Genomic DNA, 17548 nt, shown 5'->3' with positions numbered 1-17548 from the left:
TGTCATTTCCATACAGATTACATAGAACACAATAATTGCACCACCGGGTCGGACCGGCTTCTGAACTTGGGACATTGTCTCCAAACATTAAGTTAAAAACCTCTGTTTTTGTTTTTGTTTTGGCTTTGTCGGCTTCTGCTCATGCACTGCTCGTACGTTTTGGTACATATATACATTGTCTTAGCCGAAGCCTTAAAGTCACCTGGAAGTGGTATTTTTTCAAAATAAAGCTTTTGTCACTAATATATGTGTTTTGATGAGTGGAATGTGAATAAACAGTTAACTAAGGTTTTAAAAAATCAGTTCTTATGTTATTTACAAATTTAAGAGTAGACCCCGACCCGAGAGGGCGCTGTTCGTGACGTCAATCGAGGCAGACGTTGCCTGTAATGCGTAGAGTAAACACAATTGCAAGGTACATGTACGGACCAAATCGTGAGTTTGTACGTTTCAAAAAAAGAAGAAAAAGAAAATTCCGGCAATGCCGACCAGGTGTATTGCTGCTGAATGCAGAAAATGTACCAACTCACGACTTGGACGTACATGTACTTTGCGCGTGTGTTTACTATACGCATTGCAGGCAAAGTATGCCTCGATTGACGTTACAAAAGGGGTAGGCGGAGTCAGCCCCCAAACAACTTTATATAATTATTTTTTAAACATATAAATCGTGACAAACAATTACTTAAAAAATGGTTTTATTGTTCGTAAGCATATTATACTCTTATGTTTGAAAGAAAAACAATTCTATTTCCAGGTGACTTTAACCATGGTTTCAGAAACATCTTACAAGATAGTTCCTTGCTCTGTGATACAATGTGCAGTCGAAACCATGTCTTTTGGGCCTACAGGCTCGCTCCATCAGTTTAAATCTGTAGGACTATAATTTCCTTATAGAGCGTAACTTATCAAAGCCTGAGCCCAAGCCGTGGTTTTGAAAAGGGCCAATCGTTTTTTTTTAATTAATGTATGTACTTTGGAACGTTTTGGCTCATGTTTTTTTTTCTATAAGTCCCTAGATAATAGTTGGGGAAAACCCGATTCAATTGCCAAACCATTCCTGGAAAGTCACCCGAATGCCCTTAACCTGTACAGTTGTACTTTGTGTTTATGCCATTGCATTCACTGTGTGTTGGTGTCAGTTGCACCGGTGTTGTAATGCCAATGATGATATAGCGGTTCGTAGGCCTACTCGATACAACAGCAATTGTTGAACCGAAAACGGAACATGAATATTATTTTTTGTCACTAGCGGCAAGCGCTCGATGTTATTGTGCATGAGCAAAAACCTACCAAGAATTGGCATGCATTATTTTAACCACAACATGACAAAAAGCGAAACAATTCTGCCTTTATAGAGAAGTATCGAGTGTTTTTATTCAGAACAACAGAAGGTCTAGATGTTGAATGGTCTATAGATTTATCAGTATTTTTCTTGAGCTGTTAACGAATGCTGCACGCATTGCTTCACCCAGCCTTTTGTGTTTTTTGTTAACGACTTTATAGGCCTACCATGTCATCAGATGGGTGAGTATAAACTCAAACGAAGTGTGAATTTGTATTTTTTTTTTTTTCACGAATACACTCCAACCCAATCTTCAAAATGCATTATAAATTGGGCGTTGACTGGAGCTTCAAGTTCACTTTGTGTGATGGCTTTTATAAGAACAGTAAATTATAAAATTAACATCATGATGATTTTGTTGAGCTGTTCATTTATAAACATATAATTTGTTGTATGCATTTACCGTGTTGGACTTCACCAGAATCGGACGGGAAACGAGATGCTTAAAATATTATTTCGCCATACGGTTTAAGTGCGCCCAATCGTCATGGTTCAGGTAGTAATAAAGTGGATCATTATTCTCACCAAGAAGTAACCCAAAATCGGGACACACTGACTGCTGGCGGTATAGTAGGGGAGATAGGGGGGGGGGGGTGCCAATTTGAACCATGATTCTTCCATTAAACACGATACGCAACAATAGGCCTACATTTGTATTTATTTTTGTTTTTTCAAATGAAAACGGTGGGTTGATGTTGACATGTCTCAGTGGTTGTCTGTCCATGTATTTCATTTATGTGGACCACCGGGCAATTCGAGTCCCGCCTATAACGAGTCAGCGTGGCTCGGAAGTAAACGGCAAGGCACGGAGTTTTTAAACAAAAAGTTGTTCAGAAATTCACAATAGCTTGATATTATGCCTTGAAGAAAGCACTATCCAACAACGTGAACTTCTGATTTACTTGTACATCACACTCGTACATTATAGGCCTTCTTTATAATCCAGGGGCCAGGACAAGATGGCCGTGTGATAAAAGGTTGTAACTCAGCTGTGGAATGAGATACGCATTGAACACGGCAGTTCTGTGTGGTAAACTGAATAATCATTGAGTCTTCATCAAGTCCATTCCAAGGGTTACTTTGTATAAAATTTGAATTGAACTATGAAGTGTTCACGTGTGTTCTTTCCTGGTGTAAACCTATAATCATTGTATCATAGTTTGGTTATGAAACGTGCATGGGTAATGTGTATGATAGGCAGGTGTGTGGGCGGGGAAACTTGTATACCAACCATGCATGGCCCAGTATTGCTCCATGGTTTCATTGAGCTGCCGCAAGCACCAAAAGTGTCTAAGCTCACCAAATCATGCAGAAGAAGGTTACCAACCAAATTAATATCTCACATGTAGGCCCTACATCTTGTGAGTGGTATCATGCTCATTTCTGCTTGAAGGCAAATGTTCAGCATTTCTTTCTGCCTATAAGCAGCTCTATGAAATCGGGCCCATGCCAGAGCCCAGAAGTGAGGATTTTATACTAAAAAGACAGTCGTCATAACCCATTGAGTTTAGTCTAGTTGAAAACTCAACTCGTCTGTCATAGATTGGGGAGGGACACCATAGATGGAGGCCTTTTGATATTAGGTGGTAGCAGACTAATTACTGCAGGTAAATTGTTCTCGGTAATGTGTGCATGCTCAGAACTAAGTAAACAATTGAACTTTACCTGGTAAAAACTGCTGCCATATATCTAGCGTCCCATTGAGATGTCCGTGCTCCCTCGTCGGATGTCCCAAATTAATGGCTGGACATTTAAGGACAAAATTAATGTATGCGAGCAATGCTGTTTTGCATATCAATCTCCTCTGGAATTATAGGATGCCCTCCTCGGTCAGACCCAGATTTGGGGTCCCGGGGAGTGGAGCCTGATCCATTTCCAGGTAAGGCTGACCCGGAAAGTGGCTATGATTAGGTCGGATTCTGCGTTATTTCTGACCCCATAATGGTACAGATCCCTCTTCATACTGACCCAGGAATGGGTCAGGCCCAAAGTGACCCGGATTCGGGTCAATTCTTGAGCTTTTAAAACGTATTTCTAGACCAATATATATGCCGAGACCTAAAAAAAAAAACATGTCCAACTTAAAGGAACATAACAGAATTGGTTTTTGATAACAAAACAGTTGCTGTATGAGTGATAAACTCCAAACACGAAGTTGATTATTTATTTCTAATCTAATATGACATTTCAGACAGAAATATTTCAAGGGATGTTTTCAACTATCATCATTAGACCGTGAAAGTTTTATGTAAATCTGTGATCTTCACGTTTTTTTGTTTCTTTCCAATTCTGTAACGTTTCTTTTTGTTCATTTCTTTAATTAGCATGGACCCTATGCATTGAATTAACTGAACATAGCTCGTGTTTACAAACGCATGTTTGTTGTTTCTTTTATTTGCAGTGATTGTTCTAATATGGGTGAGTAACTTTTTGTATTGGAGTTCAAAACAAAAATAAGGCACAGCTAAGATGCCATAAGCTAAGATTTAAATACTCAAAGTTGCTTGCATTTGTAACTCTCTCATGTAAATCATTATTTGTTTCATTGTTATTTTGTTCACTTTCCCCTTCTTCCTGTTACGCACCATGGTTTCTGTTTTCTAAAAACGCAGCCTCCTAACGCAAAAAACGCACAAATTGTTCAATTATTATTTGTTGGTGAAACCCCTTATTATAATCCAACATAGGTGTTCGGTCTTTCGTATCCATCATGGTGAGTCTCTGTCACGGTTTTCATTCGCTGGGAACATCCATGCTTACAACTTATATTTGTATTACTATTTACAGACGTCTTCCAAAGATTCATGTTCTCTTAGATTTAAAGTTTTTTCTCAATAAGTGCGTTGGAGCAATGGAATGGGTGATTTTTTTTAAATCAGTATCGAAAACATTTGGGGTGCAGAAGAACGCGTGAACGCAATGACTTTTTTTGTTAAAACATGATATGACAAAACAAATAACTATAATGCTAAAACACCGATATTGATAACTCTTCTGAATCATATTTCCACCCGTGTCATAATATAACATCACGTGGGTTTTAGTTTCGTATAATTGTTACGGTAAAACCCAATCAGGAACTGTTTTCCACAGTCACTTTCAATAGCTTAGGTTTTACATGAAAGCTCATTAATTACAGCAAAAATAAAAATAATAACCAAACCCGTTATTATAATATGGGTTCTGTTCATAATAGTCAGTTATTACGGATTCGAAAAACCGTTATTACGGATTCCCGTTCCATTGTTACGGTTCAAAGCCGTTGTTACGTTCGCGATCTGTAATAGCGAGTTGTGATCCGTTAAACATTTTGTAAGATTGGGAAATCACTGATTTGGACCTGACTTAAAGCCATTATACACTTTCGGTAACAGTATTGTCCAAGTCCCACACTTCGTGTATCACAACTTATATATAAAACAACAAACCTGTGAAAATTTAGGCTCAATCGGTCATCGGAGTCGGGAGAAAATAACGGGAAAACCCACTCTTGTTTCCGCGCGTTTCGCCGTGTCATTACATGTGTTTAAAATAAATCCGTAATTCTCGCTAACGAGAATTTATATTGTTTTAGTGTTTTCTCAAAAAGTAAAGCATTTCATGGACTAATATTTCAAGAGAAGTCTTTCACCATTACCTTCTGTAAATCCTGTAAATTATTTGTAAATTACTTTTATTTCTTTTTCTGTACCGAAAGTGTGTAATGGCTTTAAATGGTACAACGATGGTCATGGTCATCGAAACAGGATTTTAAAGCAACAAATTTTTGTTTAACAATTTTTTCCTCCAAATCGTGAAAAATATGCTGTAGATTTTACGAATGGATAAATCACACGTATTTGTTGCATTATATCACACTCGTTGTCGTGTTTTAGTTTCAAGGGATACAACAATCTATCCCTTCCTCTTTTTCGGTTGGTTTTGAGCAGCAAAGGATAAACAAATTTATCCCTTCCACTTTTCAGCTTGATTTGAGCACCAAAGGATATACAAATCTATCCCCTCCTCTTTTTGGCTAAGTTTGTGCACCCGATATTGACTTTGTTCTCCCAAAGGTATTTTAAGGAGAAAAACAGTATAGTTTTAACATTTTGAAAACATCTTCAAGAAAAGTTGCTATATATTACCAAATTTGTCAAGTTCATATCTTAAAATGTTCAGTATGGTCTGAGAATTGCTCTCGAAACAGGATTTTAAAGCAATAAGTTTTTGTTTTACCATTTATCCTCCAAATCGTGAAAAACATGCTGTAGATTTTACAAATCAACCTAATGTTGCTATGCTACAGTTTAAAAATAGATAAATTCCACTTATTTGTTACAATATATCGCACATTTTGCCGTGTTTGAGTTTCAAGGGATAAACAAATCTACCCCTACTACTTTTTGGTTGGTTTTGAGGATAAACAAATCTATCCCTTCCACTTTTCAGCTTGATTTGAGCACCAAAGGATAAACGAATCTAACCCTCCTTTTTCTTACTAAGTTTGTGCACCCGATACTGAATTTGTTTTCCCAAAAATATTTTATGGAGAAAAACAGCATAATTTCAACACTTTGAAAACATCTTAAGGAAAAATTGCTATAATTATATTACCGAAAAAGGCAAAAAATTAAAAATCGTAGTTAATTATGAACCTGTTTTTTCAAATGTTCATGCATTTATGCACGTATAGGTGTGCCCCCCCCCCCCCCTCCCCGTAATCTGCGTGTGACCCTGTACAACTTTTGGGTCAGAATTGACCACGATCTGGGGCCCAGGGGGACGGAGTCATTTCCGGGAGAGCATGACTCATTTCCCGGGTCAAGTTGACCCAAGATCCGGGTCAGCAATGTGTTATTCAATACTATCTAAGGTTGATAATGAAGTCAGCCTAGTCCAAAAATAGCAGTTGCCCCTGGATTCGAAGAGATTAGGAGCCAGTTTTACAGAGTCTGTACAATTTGGAAGGTACAAACTTCTTAAGCTGCTGCTGCTCTTTAAAGGCAAAGTAGACCTTTGGTTTTTGGAGCCGTTCAATTGTATTAATCCTATACAACAAGACTAACAATTGAATTTTTCATTTCAAAATGGTGGTAGCATTTTTGAGATATCGCCGAAAATCCGAAGTTATGTTCCACAGGAAAAGTAACCCGTAATAGGAACCACAATCTGACAAACGTCACTGGGAGTAGCGCTTCCCATATTTAAGTTTGGGGTATGAAACAAACTGATATCATTTTACATAACCATATTAATTCGAAGTGAAAAGTTTCTCAAAATGCTTTATAACAATCGAAAGCTGCATTATAGGCTTCTTACTAAAAGTGTGTATTGTCATTATTTTTAAGAGTGATTTACCAAACGTGTACCTTTCCTTTAAGCACAAATAATCAGCAAAGCACAATGCTCGCAAAATAACACGAGAAGTTATCAGTCTACAACGCCACGCGTTGTTTACAATATCTTATGTCTTCCCGCTTACTTATGCTTAGTAGAAATTTCTTAATAGACTATTCTGCTCTACAGGGCAGCTTTGTTTCTTTAAATAATATTGTGCATGACCAGTATTTAACAGCCACCAAAGCAAGCATTATCATTTTACTATTTTTAGTATAAAAGCTGTGCTCGAGGGAGCTGGTTACCAGCCTAACATGATGTAATGTTTGTTGCTTGCGTCTGGTTCCGGACGCTGCTTATTTCTTTTGAGCAGATAACTTAGATCGGGAATAAGTTTGTTATGCTTCACTATTGTGCACTGGTTCACCATGAGATTGGGTCATGTTCATTTGTCCCAGTGGCGTTTTCCCAGAACAAAAGTCGTAAAGATGACTCGTCAATATTAGTTGATTTCAAGCAGAATGATAGTAATATTCCACACACACACACAAAACAATGGAAGTGCGGCTGCGGAAAAAAAAAATAATAAAAAATAGGAGTGCGGTTATTTTGTACATCCATGTCTGCCAGTCAGGTGAGGTTGGTGTATCGCCTTCCACCTCTGGGACCCCGGTTCGAATCCTACCGGGGCACTTATGTGGATTGTGTTTTTTAGTCCATGAGGATGTGTGTTTTCCCTGAAATAAATCTCCGGTGATTTCCTCCCACATCTAAAACTGAAATTTCTTCCTCGTCCTGTTTGGCTCTAGTTAGAGCGTTCATGAGACCAGATTCAGATCCAGAAGTCAGAGATAAAAAGGGGGAATAATGTAATAATGAAATGTATGAAGTACATTCATATCTCGGTATACGTCTTTTCAATAGGTTGTCTAGGTTTGTATATCTTGGTGACGACTGCTGTGAACTTATTCGCTTTGATTGTTTTGATCGTGGTGGTTGTCGTTGCATTGTGGAAGATCTACCGTCAACAAAGTTCTATAATTACTTGGTAAGTACCAAACTATAACGGTATTCCCTTAGTCTAAGGGCCTTGTGCAACTTTGTACTCTCCTTGCTGATATTTTGTTTCATAGGGTGTTGGGAGGTCCTGATTTGTTTATAGCCCCCGTCACAATGCGCATGATCGGTGCACACAAAATTCTGGGCGAAATCCGAGTCCACAATAATGACATATTATTATAACAACCATAATGGCGCGCTTGTTTTAAAGAAATGTGGCACACTAGTACAAAACCTGACATTATAGCATACAAGCAGAGTCCATTTTGTATTTGCAGCATGCAGTTTCCGAGGATCTATGTCAAACTTTAAGATATGGCGCCTGTGCATATTGGCTGCTTGGATGAGAATTGCGGTGATTGCTAATAATATTGTGTATTGCGTTCTGAAGCGCCGTTATAGAACAAACAACGGCAAACTTATTTTTCCTGTGATCGAACTACGGGAATCGCAGAGAGAAAACGAAAAAGACCAGGTGAAGTATTTCTTCTTATTAACTTGGCAAACAAGTTTACGATTTTTTTTCCGGGGAGTGCTATTAAAACGAGTTGCGTTACACACCCTTCAAATGCCTAGACCCGCAGTTTCCTGTCAGTTGGGGTAGGGTTAATAGCTAAACATAGAAGCACTGAATGGTGTTTGTAGCAGAAAATAGCAGTAGGGTTCGGGGACTTTTAATGAATGGCCTTCCTGAACTTTCCCGCCATTTATATCCGGAGTTGATATCCTAATCTATAGTTCCTACAGGAAACCATGATGCGATACCTATGGGAAATGATATAAGAAACCATGTCTGTATGTAATAATGCCACTATCCTTTAAAAATGAGAATGTGGAGCGGGAATTTCCATTGGCTTCTGGCATAACTTGTGTTTGCCTTTTTGAATTGTTCAATGAGCTTTATTATACTCTAAAAACTTCCGCGCAGTAGAGGGAGATTGACCAACAAGATCCCGGTCCCGTTGAGCCTGATCCCATTTCTTAACCACTTTTCGGATCAGCCTGACCTGAAAATTCGTCAGGCCTATTGGGACACAGAGCCCAGGTCTTTTGAGAGTGTAAGAATAAAGTCGGATGGGGAGGTTGTATATATGTAAAACGACCTTACCAGGGTGGAACTATATACGGTAAAAACAAAATCGGGGTGTCTAAAGTTAAAACAGGAAAATACACTGCACCCCATCCCCCCTGGCCAAGGTTATAATAGCACAGCAATGTTATCAAAACAAAAAGCGCTCATAGTCTCCCTTACTTGTTATTATGAAGGATGGTCGGATTGTTGTCTGCTTGAAAAAGGGGTAATTAACTTTAAGAAAAAATATATTTTTATGTATAAATTATTGTCGGGATCCAGACTATGTCATGTCCATCAGTCATGTGCAAAAGGGTTTTGGTTTGCAAAGGCCCATGCCACACGAGGCAATTTACAAGAAGGAAATCCGTTCTCTTTTAAAGTTTTTATAGAATGTCTCTTTTTCTAGCGAAGCGTTCCGTATCCACATAGTGCAAATGATTGCCTCCAAGTTGCCTGGAAGTAATGTGTCATGTGTGTTAAGGCCCTAAATGTAGTTTAAACTTGCTTGTGCATTGACATGTTCGTGGCATATGCGAAGGTGTTTAATGAGTTTCGTTTTAAAACACCACAGTCAATATTCGTTCACTGCAAAATAACTTGTGTTTCTGAAAAAAATGGGGCAGAGCAACTTTAATTATAATGGGGAAAGAATCCTTTTTTTAACCATTCATTTAATGGTTCCAAACTCGAACACAAATCCGTGTGTTTGTCAGACCCTTTCCGAATCTGATTGACCCATGGAATCAGGTCAACGAGGTCCACTGTGGATCAACTCTGACCCATTGACTCACTTCGCACAATTCGGTACAGATGTTATCAGTAAGATATTGAATTAGTCAATTTCCCAACATGAGCATGTGCCTTTTCTGATAAAAAAAACACTATAAAAAAACTTTGAGTTTTCGAATCAACGACCTATTAAATATTGTAATAGCCCTACCTCGTAATGGATACTCATAATTTTGGCTAGTGTTGAAATATGGTCGATTGCATTCACCCGAAATCGGCTCACCCTATTAATTACCAAATCACTCATGTGAGCTGTGCATGTTCTTGTGGGTGGGGCGAATACCCAATGGGGAGAGATGTTGAAACGGATCACGGTTAGGCTGAGCAATGAGCGGGCGGGAGAAAACCTGTATCGGGGCCAATCGCTTCAAATCACCGCCAAGAGATTCGCGGCAAACGCTAATTGACTGTCATTGCCGAGCAACTTCATCCAGACGACGGCGAGGTTGGGCATAGACTTCAATCAAGTCCCAATCCCGTGCCATCGCCAGAAAACTATTGTTTTGTGATACACGATAGCTACATTTTGACTGCGGCATGCTTTTAGGGACCTCTCGCACGAGAAACGGGACTTGAATCAAGTCTAGGTTGGCCACGCGCACTGGCAGTACATCAATGAAGAAGATGAAGATGGTAGAATGCTTCCCTTAAAATATTACTTGCTTTGCTTAAGTTTTTGAGAAATGAGCCAAACAAATAATGTTCGTCTCAGGAGACCTCAAAAAACCAACCTCACATGTGAATGATTGTACTGTTTCCTATAATTATGAGGAAACAGCAACAACATCAACCAGACAAAACAAATATCCAGCACAACAATAGAAAGACAACCGAGGTTCTCCATCTTTTATCGTGATTGGACTGAGATTGGAAAAATCACCCTCACTGGTGACTGATTGTATTGTTTCCGATACAAGGAAACAGCAAAAATGCATACAGGATGGTTTGTATTACCCCCATCACAATAGAAATTTATTATCACGCTGTCACCATCTTCGTCATGTTCCCTGTTTCCATAACAGTAATGATTGCTAACAAGTAAACATGGCACCAGACTATTAGTTCGTCCAGCCTCAGTTTGGTTACACTAAGTTGGAATTGAGTAAAATCAAGATGGCCACACCGTGATATTATGTATTTATACCCGCTTGGCCCACGTGACAAACCAGTCTGGTTGGGTGGGGGGGGGGGGGGGGGGGCACGCCACCTTATGTGTCATGCTCTGATTGTCTCCCTTGCACAGTGGTTTAAAACCCTATGTGACCCCGACATCGACAACTTTCTGTACAATAATCGGTCAAAATACCTTCATAATCGGTCAAAAATACCTTTATAATATCTCAAGCATGTCTCAATGTCATCTTTAGGTAGATAAAACGTGGTTGTCCATTAAAATAATCCACAATTTATCGATCCGTGTCGTGATTCACGAATTATTGTGACAATTTTTATGATGTGGTTTTGAAGTCAACAGAGGGCGATATATCTTCCGTGTGTAATGTTAATGTACACGATGTTTTTGGTTAAAAACAGCGTTCTGAAAACTTAGTTTTTGGGAGTGAAGGCGATCTTGCGGGATTTCGGCGCTACTTTATTTTCAAAGCTAAGTAGTCACTCTATCATTTTATGGAAACAAATACAAAAAATATGTTGGCCGTTGGTGCCCGATTGGGAAAATATCCAACGATTTGATTTTTGTTTATTTTCCTTAATTTTGCGATGTAAACAATTGCTTTTTTGAAAATTCTCATTTTCAGGAATAAAAACTCATTTTCGCTAATTTACCGTGAATTTCTAGCCACAACGAATGGTTACTTTACTAATCTATTACATATTTTTAGCACTTCGTCCAGGCCCTTAATGGCTTATTTTAAAGATGTGTGGCGGTATTTTTTTTTATAAGTAGCATTTTTTGACATTTTAGTCGAAGATTTCAAAGCATTTTTGCCGTATCATCAAATCTTCGGTCCGTATTTAATTTTCTACAGTGCGAAAGGTCACTTATACAGGTAATTTAAAAACAATATTTGTTTTCTCAAACAATTTGTATATGCCTACCCTGGTTTTTTTTTTAACATAAGGGTTTGTGATTTTTGCTGAATATAAACATATGTCACAATATACGAACTACAAATCCTTAAAAAACCAGGGTCATAAATTTCAAAAAAATAAAAATTCTTCAACAAATTAGTTCTTCTTGTTCAAGTCACCAAAGATATGTAGTTATCTCAGAAAAAAAATCGGACCTGATGTCTGGGTCTTAAACCACTGTGCCTTGGTTTTTCATCAGGATTCTCGATGTAGACAAAGAGGCAGGCAATGGAAGATTCAACCTCGTACACAGAGGTAGGTGTTGTCATTACGGGGAAATTATAGATTACCACAAACAAAACATTAACAAATCCAAAAACACTTTTGAATTGTTGCGACATTTTCATTATTGTGGTCATGTGTTATGGCACGCCCAATGCAAAGGCAATTTCTTATATAAAAAAAATGAGTTAATGTTCGGTCGTCTGGTTGTCTATGGACATTTTCGGTAATTACTCAAAATAATTATTAGCATAAAACCTTACTTAGTAACGAGTAATAGGGAGAGGTTGGTAGTATAAAACTTTGTGAGAAACGACTCCCTCTGAAGTGATGTGGTTATCGAGAAAAAAGTAATTTTCCACGAATTTGATGTCGAGACCTCAAGCATCTGAAAGCACACAACTTCGTGCGACAATGGTGTTTTTCTGTCACTGTTATCTCGCAACTTCGACGACCAATATGGGCTCAAATTTTCACAGATTTGCTATTTTATGCATAAAAATATGTTGAGACTCGCCATTTAGCTCCAAAGATTGCGGCTACTTGTTAACTCGGGCCACTTAGGAACTGATACACAATCGCCAATTATCAATCGTGAAAGCAAAAACAAAAACAAAAACAAACTCAAAAACGTTAATCTGCCAAAAATCACACACAAAGTTGGATCATAATTATTACCAACTGATTGATTTACACTATATAGAAACAGTTGCATTCTCATTGGTTGAATTCGACAGGTTCCCCGAGGGTGTCTAGAGACACATACGCACCGGTACGTTCAGACTCACCGGGGACCGTCCGTGAAGAGCTACCAGTCCCTCAGTCTTCTCCCAACCCCGAAGCCCGGGGCCAAGACAGGTCCAGTGGCGGTCAGCAGGGCGAGACCAAAGAGGACGACTCGGTAAAGTCTAAAGGCGCAGTGGGCGGACTCGTCCAAAGAGTCAAGCCGACCTTAGCTCGTAAGAACAAGCGCTCCCTGAGTCTTCCAAGAGGTAAAGCCAAGCGGGCACATGCCACCGCCACTAGCAAGCCTCAATTCGATATGAAGAGGATCACATACGAGCTACAGAAAACGGAGCCGTTTCAGAGGACGAGCGGCGAGTGCGACGACGCCCCCGGACCGGAAGATACAGGCACTACTCCCTCCAACAGAACTCTCGAGAGACACCGGGATCGAGCTGGAGATGGGAACGAGTACGCTTCGACTGTGATCTCCAAAAAGCCAGATTGCCTTCCCCCGGCACGTGATAATACAACCAAGGGAGACCCTTTCTACTTCCAGCTGAACTCCAACGCTCAGGAGAATGACGTCGACACGGGAGCAGACACCCGGGCGGTTCGGGGTCGACGAAGCATGAGCGACGCCTCGTTCGTACAGAGTGCTGTCAGCCGATTTCCCCTGAAGATGATCTTCGACAAATCGGGTAAGTCAAACAAACAACGTCAGACCAAGAAGACCAAATCGGAAGATCAACCTCTCCCTATGTTGGAGTCGACACAAGACAATGAATATGAGCGCATCAACCGGGAGGCTTCGCTGGTTAAGAGACCGCGTCACGCGGCAGTAACTACGGCCGAGTCTGACGGTGAATACTCAAAGCTAAAGCGCAATGGGACCAAGGATAATGGAGCTGGCCCTGCCGAAGGATACGACCGAATTTCCGCCGGGGCTTCACCGACATCACCGGATAAGAAAGACGGAAGCAAATCACGTTTCTCGATGATAAACTAAATGAATACATCAGTGCCATAGAAACTGTACCCTAACGGTACTTTATATTGAATGTCACTGGCCCAGTGGTTAAGACGCTGTGGGACTTGCAATCACAAGGTGGTGGGTTCGAATCCTACAAAGCTAACCACTGATTTCGCTATGCCTAAAATAAGTACTGTTGTCTATAGTTGTCACAATTTCTTGATTAGTGCAGTTCATGTTTGGCTTTTGCAGCTTAGTGTTTATATCCCCAAATTCCCTTGACAGGAAGATCAAGCAAGCAAACATGTTAGTGTTGTGCTTTCTTTCTGAAAGCAAGGACCATCTTGGCTGTTAGTACACGGTTGGTAATTATGTTTGTGCTCTAGACTGCAAGGTTGGCTCACTTAGCTTATACTCGTGGTTGAAGAGAAGCCACCGTGATTAAATTTTTTGTTCGGTCATTTTTATATTGAAATTCACCATGTCGTCAGAGCTCCCCATATCCTGAACAAGGTGGTTCAGTTTAATGCATTGCATCACCTGTAGCTCATTGTAATGTACTGATGTATTGTACCAGGATCATGCTGTTATTATTATCATAATATGTCTTTTATCACTTACAATGTTTGTTTCAGTAAAATTATCACAAACTCTGGTTCTCTCTTGTTTCGTTATGAAATAGATCAGTTAAACGGACGCCGATTCATTTCAAAAGAGCTGTAATTATAGCGATGACCAAAATTACAATATTTTGTCCATACTTGACAATGTTTTGCGAAAGATCTGTATTTGTAAAAACCTTTGATTATGATGCATATATGGACATCTAAACTCTATGTACATTTGACGGAGGATATAGTTTGTTTGCCTTGTGCTGGTCACAATACGGTGATAATGTACTCAAGAGAACCATTGATAAGATTGTATATAATAAGAAATAGAAGTTGAAGGACTCATTGTACATGTACTCGGAGATCCAAGATACCCGGTACTCGTAGACTTGGTACTCAGAAATTATAATATTTGGTACTCGGATGTACTCGTAAACTAAGGCCTAAATACTTGTATTCGTTCTCAGGGATCAAATATACTTGGTACTCGGCTGTTGGACTTGGTACTCGGCTGTTGGACTTGGTATTTGGATATCAGAATACCTGGTTCTCGGACACATGTTGTAAAACCTTAAACCTACTACCCAAGCACTCGTATACTTTAGTACTATAGTCGGCAGCACTTTGTACTCGACTGAAAGCTACTAAAAACATCAGACTACATTTCACTCAGCATTTAACTATCCGATTATGCAGAGAAATGCTTTAACTTTTAGAAAATACCCTCAAATTTATTTTGTTTGCAAAGTAAAAAGTTAAAATAATGTTAACAATAATGTCAAATGTATAAAGTAAAGATAACGTACAAATATTTTCAAAGTAATGACAAAGAAGGCTGGCAATTTCTTCATTAATTTTGCTTTTAATAAGTCACGACAAGCACTAGTAGTTCGTCTGCTCATAGGTATAATACTGGCCCCTAGTGCAATTTGTATAGATATCGCAAAACTGCTTTTGCATATTTTGGAGCTCCTGGTAAATGGAGTTTATTGATCATAAAGAATCATTTGTTTTCCAAGTAAGACATTCATTTTTTCAAACGTGTACGATTTTTTTCAAACGTGTACGTTTTTTTGTTATGTAAATGACCCTTTTATCAATACGTACGTGTATAATGACCTTCTAGTTGGATTTGGAACTTTGCATGGTGGAAATACGATATAAAAGGTTTGCGGTAACACCTTATGACTATCTCAAAATGAGTTGGGTGGCTCTGAAAAGAACCGTTGGTTTCAACTCGACGTTTCTATCAGTATGCTCTGAGCTTTCTCCAGAAAAACAATCAGAGCATTCTGATCGAAACGTCGAGTTGAAGCCAACGGCTCTTTTCAGAACCACTCCAACTCATTTAGAGATAACATGGTGTTACCGCAAATCTTTCGAGACCTTATAGTTCTGAGCTGACGACTTCAAGATTTTACTCCGTTGTTTTTTCTATATGCTTGCTTCGCTTTGAATAAAAACTTCCAACAATTATAACAATACAAATGATATTGAGACGATTAATATCATATTCATTGCCATGTCACCTTAGTAATGTGGTCGTATTCTTGAAAACACATTGAACAGTTTGTTATTAAAATGTGACATCGAACGCCAAAACAACACACTTCCCGGAAACGAAAACTGCATGAAAAGTGAACACAACCGAAACATAAGACATGATATCATTGTGATGTGGTGTCTTCAACATTCTGTATGTTGATATACATGCTTTCATTATATGCCACTGTTAATAGTAATGTGGAAGCTCTACTTCTCATCTGCATGTAACTGACGAGCAGAAATTCCCCAGATTTTATAGATTTGGCAGGAAGTGCCCCTTTTTTGGCATGACATTTTGTAAATTGTAGTTTATGGCTATGTAACGTGATTCTGACAACCTTCTTTTGTGGCGTATTCTCTGTCGTGTCAGTGCGAAAACATTATACGACTCTCTCTAACAAATGCAACACCTGTTTGGAAGAGTACCCCCCCCCCCCCCCGCACCACCCCGCGAAAGAAAGAAATAGATATGGAATAAATTGAACAAAACAATAACAAGTTAATGTAGGCTACGGCGCGCGTCATCACACTCGAGAGAACAGTCACTTAGTTCGTTACACCTTAAAGTTTAGACGAACAATTGCAAATAACATAGAGCGGGGTGGCGTTTATACATAAACAACAGCGGTGCCTTTGTTGTGCCTTAAAGAAATTAAAATAATTCTTTGCAAAACTGTACATCGATTTAACATGTTGGGAAAAGGGTTTGTTTATTCATTTACACAATAATAATCGAGTTAAAGGCAGTGGACGCTATTGGTAATTACTCAAAATAATTATTAGCATTAAACCTCACTTGGTAAAAGAGTAATGGGGAGAGGTTGGCAGTATAAAACATTGTGAGAAACGGCTCCCTCGGAGTGGAGTAGTTTTCGAGATAGAAGTAATTTTCCACGAATTTGATTTCGAGACCTTGAGGTCTCGAAATCAACCATCTAAACGCACACAAGGGTGTTACTAGGGTGTTTTCTTATTTCATTATTTTGCAACTTTGATGACCGATTGAGCTCAAATTTTCACAGGTTAGTTATTTTATGCATATGTTAAGATACACCAACTGTGAAGGCTAGTCTTTGACAACTACCAATAGTGTCCACTGCCTTTAAGTCTACACGTGGAATTGTATACGATACTACATAATGCCTTGTTTATTTTGAAGGGTGAAATACCACAATGTAACCGATGACTGTCCAGATATCGCTTTTTAAGTTTTTAACAGAACTTCGAACTATCGATTGAAACTTTATAGGGACAAAATCAAATAGGCTGTCACATATGGAAACCAGTTCTTTATACTGATTTGGCTCACCTTGGGTAAATAAAGGAAATCAATAAATAATCGATTGGATTGATTTTCAATCTAAAACTTTAAGGGTCAGAACCGACCCTTTCCTGGGTCAGGGTGACCTGACATAATGCCCAAGAAATGGGCCAAAGAGGAAGCATAATCCGAGCTAAAGTCCCATTTAACAAAAAAACATTTTCGGGATCAACCTGACCTTGTTTTGGTTCAGCCCCCTGGGAACATTGATTCGGTAGTTTTGTTTGTTTTATTATTTGTTTTTAGATGGCAACGTTTTAAAGAAAGACGTTACCTTGGATCGGACGAGTTGGTCTATAGAAAGCGTTTGAAACCGTTTGTTATGAAATGCATATGGTTAGAAAGATGTTTTAAAAGAAGAATATAATGATCCACACAAGTATCACTCAAAATTGCACGGTTTTCCTTTTACGTCGCGAACTAACACGGTCGGACATTTATTTTTATGGGAGTCAAAAATTTTGCTGGGAGTCAA

At 39.0% G+C, this 17548-nt stretch overlaps 1 protein-coding gene across 2 annotated transcripts; it reads left to right on the top strand.

Annotated features, from left to right (window-relative positions):
- The first annotated feature begins 1031 nt into the window (after positions 1 to 1031).
- Positions 1032 to 16531, top strand: LOC117288298. 2 transcript variants are annotated; one of them, XM_033769103.1, is made up of 5 exons: positions 1032 to 1527; positions 3747 to 3763; positions 7589 to 7712; positions 11878 to 11933; positions 12638 to 16531. In XM_033769103.1, exons 1-5 carry the CDS (start codon positions 1514 to 1516, stop codon positions 13630 to 13632), a joined length of 1206 nt encoding a protein of 401 aa, XP_033624994.1. In that variant the 5' UTR covers positions 1032 to 1513; the 3' UTR covers positions 13633 to 16531. The 2 variants fall into 2 exon arrangements, with proteins under 2 accessions (XP_033624994.1, XP_033624993.1); XM_033769102.1 differs by having other exon boundaries at positions 3670 to 3763.
- The last annotated feature ends 1017 nt before the right edge of the window (positions 16532 to 17548 follow it).

The sequence above is a fragment of the Asterias rubens genome, chromosome 3 (genome assembly GCF_902459465.1).
Source record: "Asterias rubens chromosome 3, eAstRub1.3, whole genome shotgun sequence".
In the NCBI taxonomy this organism is placed as follows: domain Eukaryota; kingdom Metazoa; phylum Echinodermata; class Asteroidea; order Forcipulatida; family Asteriidae; genus Asterias; species Asterias rubens.
This window is presented reverse-complemented; position numbering and strand designations above follow the sequence as displayed.

What these genes read in the sequence shown, in the direction of transcription:
- LOC117288298 (XM_033769102.1), top strand. Translation starts at nt 3,721, where the DNA reads ATGTTTGTTGTTTCTTTTATTTGCAGTGATTGTTCTAATATGG. An exon ending in CAAAGTTCTATAATTACTTG is followed by an intron (nt 7,713 to 11,877) that starts GTAAGTACCAAA and finishes GTTTTTCATCAG; the next exon opens with GATTCTCGATGTAGACAAAG. An exon ending in ATTCAACCTCGTACACAGAG is followed by an intron (nt 11,934 to 12,637) that starts GTAGGTGTTGTC and finishes TGAATTCGACAG; the next exon opens with GTTCCCCGAGGGTGTCTAGA.